The sequence below is a fragment of the Bacillus rossius genome, chromosome 18, assembly GCF_032445375.1.
Source record: "Bacillus rossius redtenbacheri isolate Brsri chromosome 18, Brsri_v3, whole genome shotgun sequence".
Classification (NCBI taxonomy): domain Eukaryota; kingdom Metazoa; phylum Arthropoda; class Insecta; order Phasmatodea; family Bacillidae; genus Bacillus; species Bacillus rossius.
Window position 1 is genome coordinate 27,809,186 of NC_086345.1, and position 17,184 is coordinate 27,826,369.

The following is a 17,184-nucleotide window of genomic DNA, read 5'->3' on the forward strand; positions in this document are numbered from 1 at the left end:
ATTTTAATACATATTTAATAAACTGTTTTTATCTGCATCGCTAGAGACAAAATTTTATGGTTTTATTTTTAAGCCATTTTCGTTTTTAAAAAAGGAGATTTAGGTGTATCATTTTTTTTTTCTTTTAACTCAAATTATTCACAAAAATAGCACATTTTTCAACAAATAAAAACACCTAATGTTAAATGACACTAACTTCACCAAAACATTGTCATTTCGACTGACACATGATGAACTTTTACGATCTAATAATCTGTAACTAAGCATGTCTTAACTACTACTGGGAACAATAAAAATAAATCAGCAGGTAAATGCGGTGTTTGAAAAATTTACCAATGTCATAACACCAAAATTAGTTATTAATAACAGTTTCAATATTTAAAAAAAAAAAAAAGCAAAAAAAAATTTTTCCTCAATATATGTAGTACGGTACATACATTTTGGTACAAACCCCATACTGAATAATTTATATTCATTGAATTCAGTATATTAAGATATTACATCTTTTTAATCTGAGTTGAGTTTTTATTGGACATGCCGATTAGTTTTGTGATATATTTTTTTTGACGTGACAACGTCTAATAAATCTATGAACATTGGCTGCACGCATGAAAAAGTGTCCCGTTACGCTCATTGTTCCGTTACGCTGTGTATCGTTACGCTGTCGGCGAGTGCAGTAATAATAGCTTATGTTACAGTTGACTAAAAAATTATGGTGATTCATATAATTGATGATAGATATTTGATATAGTTTATTTATATGAAAACTTGTTCATAATTATATTTAAACTTTATAGCTAAACGCCAGTTTTTAAAATTAATTACAAGTCATCTACATGTGAACTGTTTCGTCGACTGTTTATAAAGTGAAGTAAAAAGTTAATGTGGTTTTCATTGCTTATTACAACAGCAATAAAGATTAATTATTCTTGCATTTTAAAAATCTGATTACTAGTATAATTTAAAGTATTTATTCTTTTATTATTAAAATAAAAATGATTCAATTTTATTCATAAAAGTATGCAATCATTTCATCAATGTTTTGTTATTATGACGTTGTCACGTTAAACTATCGTCTGTAAACCGACTTTACAGACAACCAATTTTTTTTTTTTTTTTTGGTTGCTGTTGGGGGGGATTGTGGTGTGTTGATGTCAAGGGTGTAGGAACCAGGGGGGACAGGGGGGACTTTTTGGGAGGAGGGGACTGTCCCCCCCAACTTTCTAGACCGTGATATTTTTATTTTATAATATTATTCTGCCCAACTTTATTTGTAATTTCTTCACTCATCAAATTTTATTTTAAGGAAAGAATAATAATTTTAACATCAATGTATCCAATGGTTAGATACAAAAACTGCTTGAAAAGCGCTATTTTGAACTTTTAAAATCAAAATTTTCCGGTGGAGGACCCCCGGACCCCTTGTCTTAGTAAGAGGGTAATGGGTTTACATGACATCAAAATCATTATTTTACCCCCCCCCCCCCCCCCCCCCCCCCCCCCTAACTTTATGAACACAGCTACGCCAATGGTTGACGTGCTTTCCGGTGTTGTTTCGGCTCTCACCGCCGTGTGTGCCCTCCCGTCACGGACAGGCGCTGTGCTGTGTGGACAAGAAGGGCGTGCTGTCGTGGCCCAACCCGACGGCGGAGAAGGTGTTCTTCCTGCGCAACCCGTCGCCGGACGACAGCTCGTCCAGGTGAGAGGCTGTCGCGGCTGTCGCTTCCGCTCGTGTTCAGGGCCGGGCGCCCACAGAGCTGTTTCTGGAACAACTTAGAGATTTCTTTCTTGGTTACCAACAAGGATATCTGCTTTGAGAGGTTAACATACTAAATTATTCTGATACTCTTATTTCCTTGTTTTGAACAAGAATTTAAATTTATTCATAATATACCCACATTAAATTGTCCATAAAAGGTTATTTTCTACTAAACAAGTCATTACTTTATATATATATATATATATATATATATATATATATATATATATATATATATATATATATATATATATATATATATATATATATATATATATATATATATATAAACTTAAAGGTCAATTATTATGTCAGTCCTAGCATGTACTGAAATTTGGTAGTATGTAGTTTTGGATAAATTGGATGCGGTCCTCATCTTAAAACTCCATTGAAATACATACTAAAAAGTAAAAGACATGCATTTAGTACATAATTCATGAATAAATAAGTTACGTTCAATGAAATTACCGCAGTGAAAGATAATTTTTTTTCGTAATTCAAGTTGCTTTTTGGTCGAATCACCGATTAATTTCGTATTTTTTTGTTACGTTTCCTCTTTTCATTATGTTTTTTTTTTTTGTAAATTTGTTTCACTTGCGGTATATATGTATCGTTAAATAAAATAATAAAAAAAAATTGTTGATTGTGAGAGTCGAATCAAATCTGAATTTGAAAATTTTTGAATACCCGCGTGGACCCCTACTGTTGTCCCAGGGTTTACTTGTGTGTTGTTCGTGGAACACTCTGGAAGGTCCGTGTCTCTCGCGAGTCGTCGGCGCAGCGCTGGGATGTCTGGCACAGCGCTGGCCTGTGTGGTTGCAGCACGGAGAGCCAGGGCGGGCAGTGCACGGACCACACGCACTCGGGCGGGACGGCGCAGGAAGACGACCTGAACGAGAGCCTCACCAGGTTCAGCTGCCTGCCGACGGGTGCGTTCGCGGCCGCCGGCCCTGGGACCCTTCTTTATTTATTTATTTTTTATTTATTAAATGTTGTGAGATGACTACCAACAGCGATGAGCCGAGGTTGGCAGACCCCATGCATAAAAACAAACAAACAAACACATAAAAAAAAGACAACAAATACGAAACAAAATGAATTAAAACATTGACACATACAACAGGCACACAATCTGAAGTTATACCTAGCGTGAATATTTGAAACATAAAGTAAAAGATAGTACAAGAGGAAATATAACGCATTACAACACCGTGGAATACACTACATGTAACTAAGGTAAGTACAGAACATACAATAGTATGTAGATAGTTACAGTTGGTATCCATGGATTGATATAAAATTTTATATTAATATATCTAGTGTTACATAATTTAGGAAAAAAACATCAGGGCGTAAAGATGATCTTTGGATGCCGAAAAAATAATTTTTTTAACAAGTTTTTTCTCTGTGGTAGGTTGTAAGTGATTAACATATATATTGATATTGTTAACAAGTCTATATATAATATCATTTGTATTTAAGAGTGTGCACAAAAAAGGTGGGTTACGCCTATTAAATGAAGGAATTTTAATGCCAGTAACATCAAATATATGAGGACATATAAGATTACCATAATAACAATTGAAAACAACTATGGCATCTGATAATGAACTGTGGAGGGAATTTAAATCTATGTTATTGATGGTATGCCTCTTTATCATTGGTCAGACTGTTACACTTTGTCAGTTCCTAAGATACCATTCATTCCGTGACTGCGAAAATTAAAAAAAAAAAAATCACCCGAAAAATTGGTGAAGCATAGTGGCGCCCAGCGCCAAATTGTTTCTGGACAGCCCGTGTTACATTTCACTGTCTTTTGTCGGACACTCAAGCTAGGAGGAAGTTTCATCCACATAAAATAAATAAATAAATAAATAAAAAACACACACACAAACACACAGCTCGGACAATGACTGATCTTACAGCCTTCCTTCCCTTCGTGCGGGCAGTGTCCTGGGCTCGCTGACGTAATTCTCAGCCAACCACGGCGCATGGTAACAGAAACTTCCACGAAATGCTTACTTCTGTTCCCACGATGCAGCGATTTTCTCTCCCTTGTGAAACAAAGCCTCGGTCATGGAAAATAAACGAAGGAGAATCACGTCAGCACGCCTTCCCACACAAAGAAGCCGGCAAAAAAAAAAAAAAAAAATGCTATGAAAATAAATTTATGAATTTCAAAAATAAAAAAAAACATTAAACCCGGTGAATTACGTTCACAATAACTTCTAAAAGGATAAAACTTTACATCCAACCAGAAATAACGACAAAAATTTATAACAAATAATTATTACTGGATTGCATTTGGACGGGGTGTCCACAGATAGTACTTTTGTACTAGATCTAGTACTTTTATAATTTTTTTTTAGTGGTCTAGTACATTTACTTTCAGATCTAGTACTTTTTTTCTTTAATATAATAATATTACAAGCAACCCCAATATGTTTCATTATTAAACTGTGGAATGCATGTGTGTGTGTGTGTGTGTGGTGTGATACCGGTATTTAAGTTTGACCATCGCAATGTCATAATAACTTCCTGAATTGTTAAAACCATAACAAATTAAAATTGAGTACTTTTTTTTTTTTCAAATCTAGTACTTTTTTCTCGCCTAAGTTGAGAAGAAATAAGCAATTAGTACTATTTAATCCGAAACAATACAACCGCCGTGTACTCAGTTGCTACGAAATTTGAATTTTTATTGTCACTTAATCTCCTGTAGGAGCTCTAGGTCTACGTCCGCAAGACACAAAGGTGAATTTGCGCTAGGTGGTGGAAGCGTGTGGTTCAACCTTGTGGCCGTCCTCCCTAGTGCAAGTTCACGTGAGCCTTGAATGATAAGTTATCACCCGGACCTTTGGTACGAAATATTTTTTTTTCTTGTGTACACCCTGCGACAGGGGAAGGCTGTAATCTGGGTTGTTAACAACGTGAGTTCGTCCTGGGGGGGGAGGGGGGGGGGGGAGACGCGGCTGGCCGGAGGCACTGCGGCCAAAGGCACGGCTGACGTGGGTGTTGTTCTGCGCAGACCTGTGCGCGGGGCGCGCGGCGGCCGAGGTGCTGGACCTGACGCACGACCGCGCCGGCCCGTTCCGCCTGCAGTTCGACGACCGCGCCTGGCGCCGCCACCTCAGCTCGCTCAAGCCGCTCGGCCTGGCCGCGCTGCTCAACACGTGCAACATGCGCACGCACCGCCACTACAGCCAGTTCTGCGCGCACGTGTCGTGCGAGGCGGCGCACCACGAGGACCTGGTGCCCGTCACCAATCGCAGGTCGGCGACCCTTCCCCCTCTCTAGCCGGCCTCACCCGTGCTCGGTCACTGCTGGATGGATCGTCCAGTGAGATTCCTGTGTTAATTGTTTTTTATTCCAAGACATTGCATCTATATAAAACTAATTTTTTTTTGGGTATTTTTTTTTTATTTTTTTATTTTTAGTTATTCTTCAACAGAAAAAGTTCTTAGCAACGACGTATGTCCGAAAACTTACATCGAGTCGTGCACTCCCAATTGCACAAATCTTTCAAAGATATGTAATATATATAAAAAAAATGTAACAGAATCTTAAAATCTCCGAAAAGTTCTTCACTGGTTGCTTTGGAATTTTTGTCGCAACGTTGCATTTATATACCCATGTCACACCTGATGATGATAGATAAAAATATAAATGGGTAAAATATTGATTTCTAATTTTTTTCATTGCTATAGAGTGACATATATCTAGAGATGTAGAGAGATAGGTATATAGAGGAGAGAGACACAGAGGGATATATATATATATATGACGAGAGGTAGATATATATGTAGATAGAGATAGTATATATGTAGATAGAGATAGTATATATGTAGATAGAGATAGTATATACAGAGATGCAAAGGGATAATATATTTAGAGAGAATTAGTTAGATGCTTTGTATATGTGTACCTACTTCAAACAAATTATTAAAAAAAAAATGATTTAAGCATTGCAACACATGGCGTGCATTAGCTAGTTTATTCATGAAAATAGTGTATCATTCAACAAAATATAAAACTAAAATAATTCTTGGTACTTATTTCACAAAGATAGTCACATTTCGACTGACACATGCACTTATACAATAAAATCGTTAGTAACGGGCATGTATTGAGCAGGATTACTTAGAATAAGTTAAAATAAATTTGCAGATTTTTTTTTTTTTGTTTTTCTGTAATATATACCAGCATCATTAACATAAAAATGTGTTACTAATTAGATGAAAGATTAAGCGATGTAATAATAAATTTTTAAAATCTATTTAGTGCATACATGTTGGTACAAAATTCATGATGAATATATTATCGTTTAATAAGATAAGGATAGTAAATTTTGAGCTAAGTTTCGTGCAAATGCCAATGGATTTCATATGTTTAGTTACATTTAGGTGCTAAAATGGTGCATTGACTTGCACTTGGGTGTTAACTTGTTTTATTTGACATGTTCTGCAGTTATCGGTTTTTTATCGCAATTCAATTCACCACTCAATCTTTTGGAATGTTCCATGTGTGCAAACCAGTGGCCTTGCCAGGGGGGGGGGGTGGTTAGGGGTTCAACCCCCCTTCCCTTAGCACAAAATCTTTAATTAATTTCTTATTCTTCACTCAAACAAATTTCATATTAAAATTAATAACATTTTTACCTTTACAATATTTAAATTTAAGAACCGAAAACTGCTAAAATAGCACTATTTTACACCTTCAAATCCAAATTTTCCCGGGGGGGGGGGGGGGGGGGGGGGGGGGGGAGGCATGCTTCTTAACAACCCCCATACACAAATCCTGGCTACGCCACTGGTGCAAACTGAAACCTGCGAAAACCTTGATGCGTGGTGATCGAGGATTTGATTTTTTTTTTCTGTCGTGTTGCCGCAGGTGTTTGTGCGAGCTCGCGAAGCAGATCGGGTTCGTGGACCAGGCACAGGAAATATTTGACCTGGAGGTCCAGCTGTCTACGTTCCGCCACGTCGTGAGTGTGTCTGGCCTCCGCATATCCCTTCCCGCAATTTCCATCTTTGCTCAATATTTTGGATACATTCATAATGTAAAAAAAAAATCGGCTGTCTGTAAAGTCGGTTACAGACGATAGTTTAACGTGACAACGTCATAACAAAACATTGATGAAATGATTGCATACTTTTATGAATAAAAATGAATCATTTTTATTGAATCATCACTATTTTGTATGGATACAAAGAAGGAGTGAAATTAAATCTACAATTTAATTGATAAATTTACTTTTATTTGCACTCATTAATTCAAATATGTTTATTACTTTAACGAAGAGATTATTTTAACTATAACTTTTATACATGTTTGCTATTTAACTTCTTCCAATCTGTGTTATTCTTTTCTGTTAAGGATATGACGATAGGAAAAGTAGGAAAGAATGGGAGTGCCTCGAAAAAGTGAAATCGATGGTTGTTCCAATCGAGTGGAATAGAGATAGATGCAGCGCAAGCGTACAATGAGCGTAACGGGGCACTTTTTCGTGTGCTAGCCGGCGTTCATCGATTTACTAGATGTCACGTCAAAAAATAATAATAATTTTATGACGTTAAATAATCCATCTATATAAATAAAAATGTAACTATTCGATCATTTAAAATCTGAAATCTATGAAAGTTCTTTGCAGATTGCTTTGGAATTTTGACGCAAAGTTTTATTTGAACGCACGCATGTTTTTTACACACGTATGTCGCACCTATGACAGGTGAAAAGATAGAAAAAAAATGTAGCTAAGTAGAAATATTTATATATAAATGAATGAGTTTTCATCTTCTGTTTTGTAAATATAAAAATATCGGTAGGAATTTATAGACACAGAAATAAAGAGAGATGTGTAGAGAGATATTGAAATTGAGATAAAAAGATAGATGTAGAGAGATAGAGATATGGAGATGTAGACAGAAACGTGAATAATTAGAGAAATACATGATGAGATTAACAGTGATTTTATATTTATATATAATGTTTTTATATTATTTTTTTAATTTGTTATTGTTGTCAGGGAAACCTAAGATGCACATAAATTTCTGCCATTCCCGATTACACCCGAACAATTCACCTTCGGCCAACGTCGGGATGTGTTTTATTTTTGCGCAGGAAAAATTAATTCATATATTAAAAGTGGTCGATTAGGTTAGCTACATTAAAACACTATGGACGGTTAGTTAGGTTAGTATAGCTACATTAAAATAAACAGAGAAATATAAATATATGTAAATGAACCCGAGGTTGGCCGAAGGTGAATATTCGGGCATGTTCGGGCAGGGACAGAACTTGATGTACATCTTAGGCTTCCCTTGTTGTCATGTCTGTTGTGCACATCCATAAAACTCACTCTTTCTTTGTGTTGATGTGTTACATGATGTATTAGCTTGCATTTAGGTTTTTTTTTTTATAGCAATATCAAATGATTTGTGTCAATGTACCTTTAATTCACTACACAGCTCCTGGAAGTTCTTGACGGGAACGTTTGGTAAAAGACGGGGGAAGTCCTGCAGATTCGCGGTTTGCAGTCGTGTGCGTGTGTGATCCCGCAGCACCCAGAGATGATGCGGCGCGACATGAAGTTCGCGCGCACGCTGTCCAACACGAAGCTCAAGTTCCCGTTCCCGCACATGGTGGGCGTGCTGGTGCGCGAGCGCGTGCGCGGAGACCTGCAGCTCATGACGCAGGGCACGGCCGACATCGTGCTGGACTCGTGCGTCGAGTTCTGGGACGGCCGGGACCTCTGCCCCCTCTCCGCCTCGGACAGGTGAGCCCCCCGTCGCAGCGCCGGCGGGGTCCCTCGGAGCTTCGCGTCGCTGGCCGGTCCCTCGGCGGGAATGTGTTCCCGACTCCCGTACGCCACAGAAAACACTGTCACATTTTCGTAATAATGTTCGCAGGCTTTCACGGGCCATTGTCTGATTTAGCTTGGCTTCTGGGTTGTAGCCGTGTCCTTGGCGAATAATTCATACCGACGTTTAGGTCTAGGTAACTGCTCCCCGATGATGGCGACTGCAATAGTCGACCGAAACATCGTGAATTATTCGCCAAGGAGGCGGCTACAACCCGGAAGCCAAGCTACTTAAATCCCTAGTATTGCAAGCATTTTCTACTCGGGGGGGAAGAGATTTGAAAGAAAAATCTCAGTGGAACCTTAGTAAATTAAAAAAATTCAACGCTAAATTCTAAATAACACATTACAATACACTGCGTAAGGCCAAAATTCAAGTAATATCAAGGAATCAAGCAGTATTTAACTTTAATTTACTTCACAAAAAACAATCTTTTAATGTTTGAGATTCAAGGAATGTCACAAAAATTTACAAAAGCGCATATATCAAAAGAATTAATTGAATTTGTTTTTGTTTGTGCATCTCTTATTGAATCACTTTTAAAATTATAAACTGTAAAATTTATGTTTTGAGACTTGAGTCTTATTTTTGGATTCGAGGAGCAAAGTCAAGGTACCATTCATTAGTTGAATTCAAGATCAAGAGTAGATAAAATTTGAATTTTGATCATTCATTATCATTAGTTCTAAGTAGCCACCATTCTGCAACACTCAAGCCTCTGGTTCATCCACGGTATTGTGTGTGTGTTTTTTTTTTTGTATCAAGAAGTATTTAAAAAATGAAAAGATACCTATTCAGAGTTTTTAAAATCCTGGGTGTTGGTAACCAACTTCTTATCAAGATACCAAGAGATATATCTAAACAGCCTATTTTGTTGTACAAGAAATGACTGGATCCTAAGAATTCCCGGGAAAGTATTTAAACCCGGTGGGTGCATATTATTTTATGTGTAATACGCAGCATAACATGAGCACGTGGATAAATACAATACTCGGTATGGATTGGTCGTCAGTATCTCCCGTGTGCCCCAGACACTTGGTGGGAAAAAATTGCAACCCTTTAACCTGAAAACAGAAGTGTGTGTGTGTGTCTGTCTATGTATAGGAGTGTGTTTAGTCTATATATATACACACACGTGTGTCCTAAACTACTTATATATATATATATAATCTCTGAAAGTACATGTAGTTGTTTAGGAGCCATATATGTATAAATATATATTTTTTTCTTGCTCCTAAACTTTATAGATTATGCAGAGTCCTTCTACTACAAAGAAATTTTTTTTTCCATAAATATTAATTTGAATTTCGGCAAAATCGACGAGAGTGAAGACGGGGGGGGTGTGTGTGTGCGGGCGCAGGAAGAAGATCCTGGACTTCTACCAGCGCTCGAGCCTGACGGCCTACTGCACGGCGTTCTCGTACCGGCCGCTGACGCGCGGCGTGAGCGACCGCCTCTCCGAGGTGTACCTGGAGCTGCCGCCCGACAGCAAGCACCTGTACGCCCCGCACCGCAGCCCCACCCCGCTGGCCTGGGACCTGCGCGGCATGCTGGACGCCCGCTACAGGGGCGCCGCGGGCCAGTTCCACTCCACCGGTGAGCTATCCGGCGAGGCGCGCCTGCCCCTTGTGCCGGCGAGTGACCCTCCGGCGAGGCTCGAGGGATTTATCCTTTACATGTACGCCCTTTCAGGTGTGTCCAGTTGTAGAGAGTATGTGGACCTGTGCATTATCGCACAGTTCAACCTGGTTGTTTAAGCACACAGAATGGATGTTAATGATGACAAACATATGTGGACTGCATCGAGATGATTTTAACCGACGATGCAACATACATAAATTACACAATAGCGTTAGCCTGCACCATTGCGACCTACCGCCATCATGCCGATCGAAACGGTTCATGGACGCCAACACTTGCATTGTTCCGACATGGTGCCAACTGTAAAAAGCTGTGTGCGCGGGTGATTTAAACTGTGTGTATCACTTGGCCCGGTGCAAGTGCCACGAAGTCAACTCACAACACAGTTCTATATACAAGAGTTCACGCTAAGTTCCAAACAATGGATATGTATGGCCTCAAAAAAAAAATTTAAAAAAAAAAATGCTGGGACCACTAACATAAATGACATGAAATAAAATGTAATATGTTTGGAGATCACTAAACAAAACAAAAAAAGGGGGGGGGGGGGGGGGTTGTTTGTAAAGTTGGTTCACAGACGATAATTTCACGTGATTACGCCACAAAAAAACATTTGATGGAAAATTTGCATACTTTTTTTAATTTTCAAATATTATTTACAGTTTTTTTTTGCAAATTTCATTCAAATAATTTTGTTTGAATATAAATCACGAACAATTAGTTTGAAAAAGCCCCGCCTTAACCTGTTTGATATTATAGAAGATTTTCCTCGCACGGAGGTTTGGCCGGTTCTCGCACGCTTGGCTCAGGCGGAACGTGACGATTTTTTCGCGCGTGCAGCCGGCGTTCATCCGATTTATAAGACGTTATCACATAAAAAAAAAGTGTGCGCATGGTGTCCACGTCGCGACAGAAGTGAAAAATTTTTCTTATTACGTTATTAAGTTATTATGCATGTAGGAAACATAATTCTCTTTGGCTGAGGTCGCAGAAAAAAATAGATATGAAAGTATGCGAGCGCTAATTTATGCTATTGCGCAGGTGTGCGAGCGTGAAAGTTCGCAAAAATTGCAAGGATGCAGCGTCATTTCTACCTCTCCCCATGCCGTTACCTACCTAACTATTCCCATCATAACGCCCAAAAATTGTAGCCTTCCGCAGCATAAAATGTAGTTCAAACTAAATGCTGAATGAATTCAATTTTGTTTTAATTTAATATCTAAAAGATAACATATACGTATGTCGTTGTATTGAAAATGGCTGAAATAGTTTCATGATTTTAAAATTGCGTTTCGGTTTTTCTGGTGTTTGTGTGGTGTGTCTAACTTCAGTTTGGTTTCATATGCTTTTCGGTGTTTTGTTTTTTTTCCCTCGTTCTGTTTCATCGCACTTGACTGTGTAATCCTGCACGCTCGTGGTTACGACGGACACGTGTGCACACCCTAGAGCAGTGCAGGCGTGATCTCGGGTGGTGACAGCGGAGTGTTGCTCTGCAGACTCGCTGCTGGCGTAGCTACGGCAGACGCGCGTGCACACAGACGTGATCTCGGGTGGTGACGGCGGAGTGTTGCTCTGCAGACTCGCTGCTGGCGTAGCTACGGCAGACGCGCGTGCACACAGACGTGATCTCGGGTGGTGACGGCGGAGTGTTGCTCTGCAGACTCGCTGCTGGCGTAGCTACGGCAGACGCGCGTGCACACAGACGTGATCTCGGGTGGTGACGGCGGAGTGTTGCTCTGCAGACTCGCTGCTGGCGTAGCTACGGCAGACGCGCGTGCACACAGACGTGATCTCGGGTGGTGACGGCGGAGTGTTGCTCTGCAGACTCGCTGCTGGCGTAGCTACGGCAGACGCGCGTGCACACAGACGTGATCTCGGGTGGTGACGGCGGAGTGTTGCTCTGCAGACTCGCTGCTGGCGTAGCTACGGCAGACGCGCGTGCACACAGACGTGATCTCGGGTGGTGACGGCGGAGTGTTGCTTTGCAGACTCGCTGCTGGCGTAGCTACGGCAGACGCGCGTGCACACAGACGTGATCTCGGGTGGTGACGGCGGAGTGTTGCTCGGCAGACTCGCTGCTGGGAGGCGACGCGCGGGAGGAGGATGTCGGCGACGTGGACGGCTGCTTCGAGCTGCAGTGCAACCAGGTGTTCATCGGCATGGTGACCATGCAGTACCAGGCCCAGATAGACATGGTGAGAGCACCGACTGGTCTCCCCGCCCCGCGCAAAGCACCCCCAACACTTAATAAGTTCACAGCGAATCGCTGCTAACAAGTATCTCTAGGTGCGGTCGAATCTCGTCCGTCCGGGCCATCCGGGGCCAGAGGCAGTCCGGACAGTCGAAACGACTGTCGAATTATATCTCTTCATTTCTTCATGCAATTTCTAAATTATTGAGGCAATCTTTTAAACTAATATGTTCCTCGAATGTGATTGCTTCTCCATTAAATGTTTAAATATTTATTGTAAAAATAGAACATAAACCTGATTTAAGTTATGTATTACATATTGCAGCATTTTCTTTTAAAATTGTAATACAAAATTAAACCACTAACTATTTCTTGGCTTTTGGGTTGAGGCCACGAAAATTGAAAAAAATGATGATGACGTTTTGGCGTGTCATGTAGAACGCATCTTTAAAGATAATGAATAACTGACCAGTCAAAAAATTTAGCTATAGTTAAGGCTGCTGCACCTACTGAGTAGACTCATTATGACTGGCCCGACACCGATCATGGCCGCCCATAGGGACCAATCACAGCTTTGACAGCCTGGTAACGTGGGGTATGAGCATGACAATATTCTTAAACAGGCACACTTTTAATTTATTGGGATAAAAAAAAAACGTTTTGTAATAAAAATTGCATAGCATACACACCCTATATTGTTTACAAGACATTATAAAAAAATATATATATAAAAGTAAACTTTTCACATATTTATTTATCAACGTAGAAATTGTCCACTTTATTCTCTCTCAAACATGCATGGCGTTTGAATGAGACACGGTGATGCAAACGCTCTATTATCGATAGTTTAGCTGGAGCGTTGTCAGACTGACGCCGCAAGTACATACGCCACTATGTTTGTCAGCTGGTGCGCTGATTGTACCTGAACGAAAAGCATTTTAATACTACGATTCTACCATCTATGCAGGAACTGTACATTGAATCAAAATAAAATGTGATTATTTGGCATATACTTGTAGTTACGTTATTGCTGACATAGTTAACAATTTTCACGTGGACTTTAAATAAAATGCCTGAAAATCTGATTTTGATTATCCGGAGATCAAGATCGACGAGGTACGGACGAACAAGGTTTTACTGTACTTACAGATTTACACTTCTTTACATGAAAAATCTACTGAAAGGGTAAAATTGGTTGTATTCATTTGGCAGTAGTTGTTTTTTAAACTTTTATAAGTGGTATTTTCTTCAGAGGGGGTTTCACTCTATTATCAGGGTTGTGAAAGTCAAGTAAAGTGTCCCGAAATAAACATTAACGGTGCTTGAAGTCAGGAAACTTAATTTTTCAGCAGTCTTTTTCTAACTTGATTTATTTTTTTATTTTTTAAAAAAAAAAGCCCCTATTCACTTTATAGTTGCACATTAAATACAAAGCAATTGTCCATTGTCCACTTAAATCGTGTGGTATAACTAGAGATCAGAAAAATTCGCGGGTTCAATGACCTCCAGGATAGACTCCAATATCCTCTACACACTCGGGCGAATGCCAACTGTTCATTGGCTGCTGACTTGTGAGTCGTCTCGACTGGGTTGCCTGTGTTGCTACACTTCTACGAGTGAGGGTCTCTAATTGGCCCTCAGTCCTCCAGATTAACAGTGGACCAATGGCAGAAGCAGCACTAATGTATAATTATTTGAATTTTAGCATCACACGTAATGAACCCGCGAATTTTTCCGGTCTCTAGGTATAACTATCCCTGAAATTGTTTTAGCATTCTAACAGTAATAAGCAGCACAGCCTAGATCTATTTCACATTATGTTTGTTTTGCTTTTAGTAAATTCTCAAGGAACTTAAAAATTTAAGGTTATTACCAGGGAAGTTTTATTGAAAGGGAAAAATTTTTGTGTATTGTATAGGTCCACACTGCTAAATTTTTTGAACTTATTACACAGGAAATTTTCTTAATTGTTGTTTTCTTACGATGAATTACTTCATGTGTATGTATAACTTTATCGTATAAAATCATTCTAAGAAGCCTGAAAAAAAATTCCTTAGATTGGTACTTCAGGTTTGCGTTCATCCCTGATCATTCGTATTCGGTTCCGTTTAGAATACTTGTTGCTTCGAAATGAAGCGGAATGGAAGATTTCACGTCCAGAGTGCTGGTGGTATCTGGAACCTGCATTACTCACATGGGTCGCGACTTGGATTCTTTCTTGTTACGTCCGTATTACCTGAGATTTGCCACGGTCTACAGTAACTTGATCGATCAAGACTCCACTGAAAGTTATTTTAAATACATATTTATATTTTTTCCTTGGAAGTTTTTATTTTTATAGTCAAGGAAAGTTAGGGGAAAAGTGAGGGAATTTTTTTTCGTTGGAGATTTTTTGTATGGCCACCGCGGGTACTGTCAGGGCAGAGTGAGAAAAAAGAAAGGGTGTTGAGGAGAGAGAGGGGAACTGAAGTGGCTGATGCGACGCGTGGGTCGACAGGTGCAGCTGATCGACCAGCTCGAGCGGGCGTGCATCAGGTTCGTGCACTTCAGCAAGGAGAACGAGCTGCGCTCGCGCGTCTTCTCCGAGAAGATGGGGCTGGAGAGCGGCTGGAACTGCCACATCTCGCTGCTGAGTGAGCGCGGCAAGTGAGTGGCACGCGCGGCAAGTGAGTGACGCGCGCTCTCCTCCTCCCTTCCCCCTTCTCCCCGTGCCGGTCCCCGTCTGGACTCTGCCACGGACTGGCCGCCCTCGGCTCAGCAAGTGCAAGGCTTCCACCGTGCGAATACCGGTCATGAACATCAAACCACAGGATGAAAACTTAAAAAAAATTTGTTTTTGAATGTGTAATATGACATCAAATGTACACAAGAAAATGATTTTGGTAATATATCGCTAGCATGTCGGTGACGCGAAAGTTTTGCCCCCCTACCAATAATAACTTTAAAATTACGTAAATAAATAAAGAAAAGATAAAAACATCACCCCCAACCTAACTTCCTTACTAAAAAAAAAAATACTCGCTACATGTACCACAAAGTGATGTTAAAATGTCCTTGGAAAAAAAAATTAAAATGAAAAACTTATAACTTTAAAATTAGAATAAATGAAGTTTTATCCTTGAAATATGAAAAAAAAAACTATGAGCTTAAATCCACAAATAATCAACATTTCACAACATAAATAAATAAAAGAAAATTGCTGAACGCGTTCAATTTAACTTCACTTACTGATACTACAGCATGTCGGTGATGCGAACTCATGTTTTGCCCCCACAAAAAATCGCTCTATGTGGCTAAAGAAATTTCACTTCAATAAAACCGTTAAAATCTTGTCCCTAGTTCCAGGAGGACATCCTTCAGCCCATGGAGGTAAGGAGTAACGGAGTTGGTGTGAGCTATCTTTGCCGTGTGGATGTTTGAAGTCCAGATCTGATCAACCCCTCGCAGGGCTAAACATTTTTTTTTTTTTTTTTTGGGTTTGAAATGAAGCTCACCGCTGATCCTTTGCTGATGTGTATCTTTGTTTAACGATCCCCGCTGCATGATGGCAATTTATTTTTTACGATTCCCCTCGTGGCTGGTTCCTTGCAATCTACTAAACGAAACTCTAGCATATGCTTTCACACTGTCGTGGTTTGTCTTGCTAACAGATTGCTAGGGACAAGCTTGTATGGTGAATTGCGACTAAACCGAAAATTACAGAGAAGCATGTCAGTACAAATGTATAACCTTTAAACGGAAGTTAATACACCATAGCAGCACCGAAATGGACGTTACTTCATGGAATTAAACGGGATTTAACCAAAACTTAAATCCAAGCACAAAAAAAAAGTAATCTTTAAAAATGTTTAAAATTCAAGAAATATCATTATTTCCAGACAAATATTGTTCCAAAGTGCATTGATCAGGAAAAAAATTAATTTAATTACTAATTTGTTTTATTGTGTGTCTCTTACTAAATCACTTGTTTTAAACCACAAATGCTGGCTAAAATTATTATTTTTTGTTTATAACCAATTTGTAATTATTTTATCATGAATATTTGGCGGAGTAAGTATCAAAAAAACAGTATTTATAAAAATAAAAACATTAAAAATTAAAACAGTAAGCTTATGTTTTAAAAACGTAATTGGGCAAAAATAAAACCATAAAACCTTGTCTCTACAGATTGCTAACCAGAGTGAGTGCATCCGTACCGGACCGGAGGCTGTGCTGTTGTGCTGTGTGTTGTGTTACGTTCGCTGTGTTTCATTGGTTCAGAACCTGGTTACTACATGTTCCACCGACAAACTTTGCAGCTCTTCACTCTACTGTTTCAACAGAGATCTTCTCTATTTGTTTATATATGTATTTTTTTAATAAGTCTCTCTACTGTAAAAAGGAAGAATACACACAAAACAGACTAAACTGTTATTAGCGCCATTTTCTTTTAACTTTTCATGTTTATTTTTGCATTATGTTTGTTTCCTCTTTTCGTTTTGCTGTGTTTTTGTCTCGTTTCAACTGTTGTGCCGAATTTTTTGGGTTTGGTATTTTTTTGCTGTCATCATTATGTGGGGATTTTTTCGTTCTGTTAGTCCATTTTTCTTAGTTTGTTGACCATATTCCTGTTGTGGAGTATTGTGTGGTGTTTATATCCTGGTAACAGCAATTTTTTGCACAATTTGTGTTTTTTTGTCATTTGTGTTTTTTTTTTTGTTTTTTTGTAGTTTTCTTCTACAGACATACACATG

The 17,184-nt window shown here is 39.2% G+C and overlaps 1 protein-coding gene across 4 annotated transcripts in view; it reads left to right on the plus strand.

Moving 5' to 3' along the window:
- LOC134541080 (transmembrane protein 94) overlaps window positions 1–17,184 on the plus strand; it is a 53,466-nt gene that overhangs the window by 16,283 nt on the left and 19,999 nt on the right. For all 4 annotated transcript variants that reach the window (XM_063384229.1, XM_063384230.1, XM_063384231.1 and 1 more), the window contains exons 9-16: window positions 1,596–1,699; window positions 2,582–2,688; window positions 4,788–5,031; window positions 6,650–6,743; window positions 8,320–8,534; window positions 9,980–10,215; window positions 12,331–12,455; window positions 14,949–15,097. In XM_063384229.1, the coding sequence (XP_063240299.1) occupies window positions 1,596–1,699; window positions 2,582–2,688; window positions 4,788–5,031; window positions 6,650–6,743; window positions 8,320–8,534; window positions 9,980–10,215; window positions 12,331–12,455; window positions 14,949–15,097 (1,274 nt within the window). The remainder of the gene's footprint in view (window positions 1–1,595; window positions 1,700–2,581; window positions 2,689–4,787; window positions 5,032–6,649; window positions 6,744–8,319; window positions 8,535–9,979; window positions 10,216–12,330; window positions 12,456–14,948; window positions 15,098–17,184) is intronic.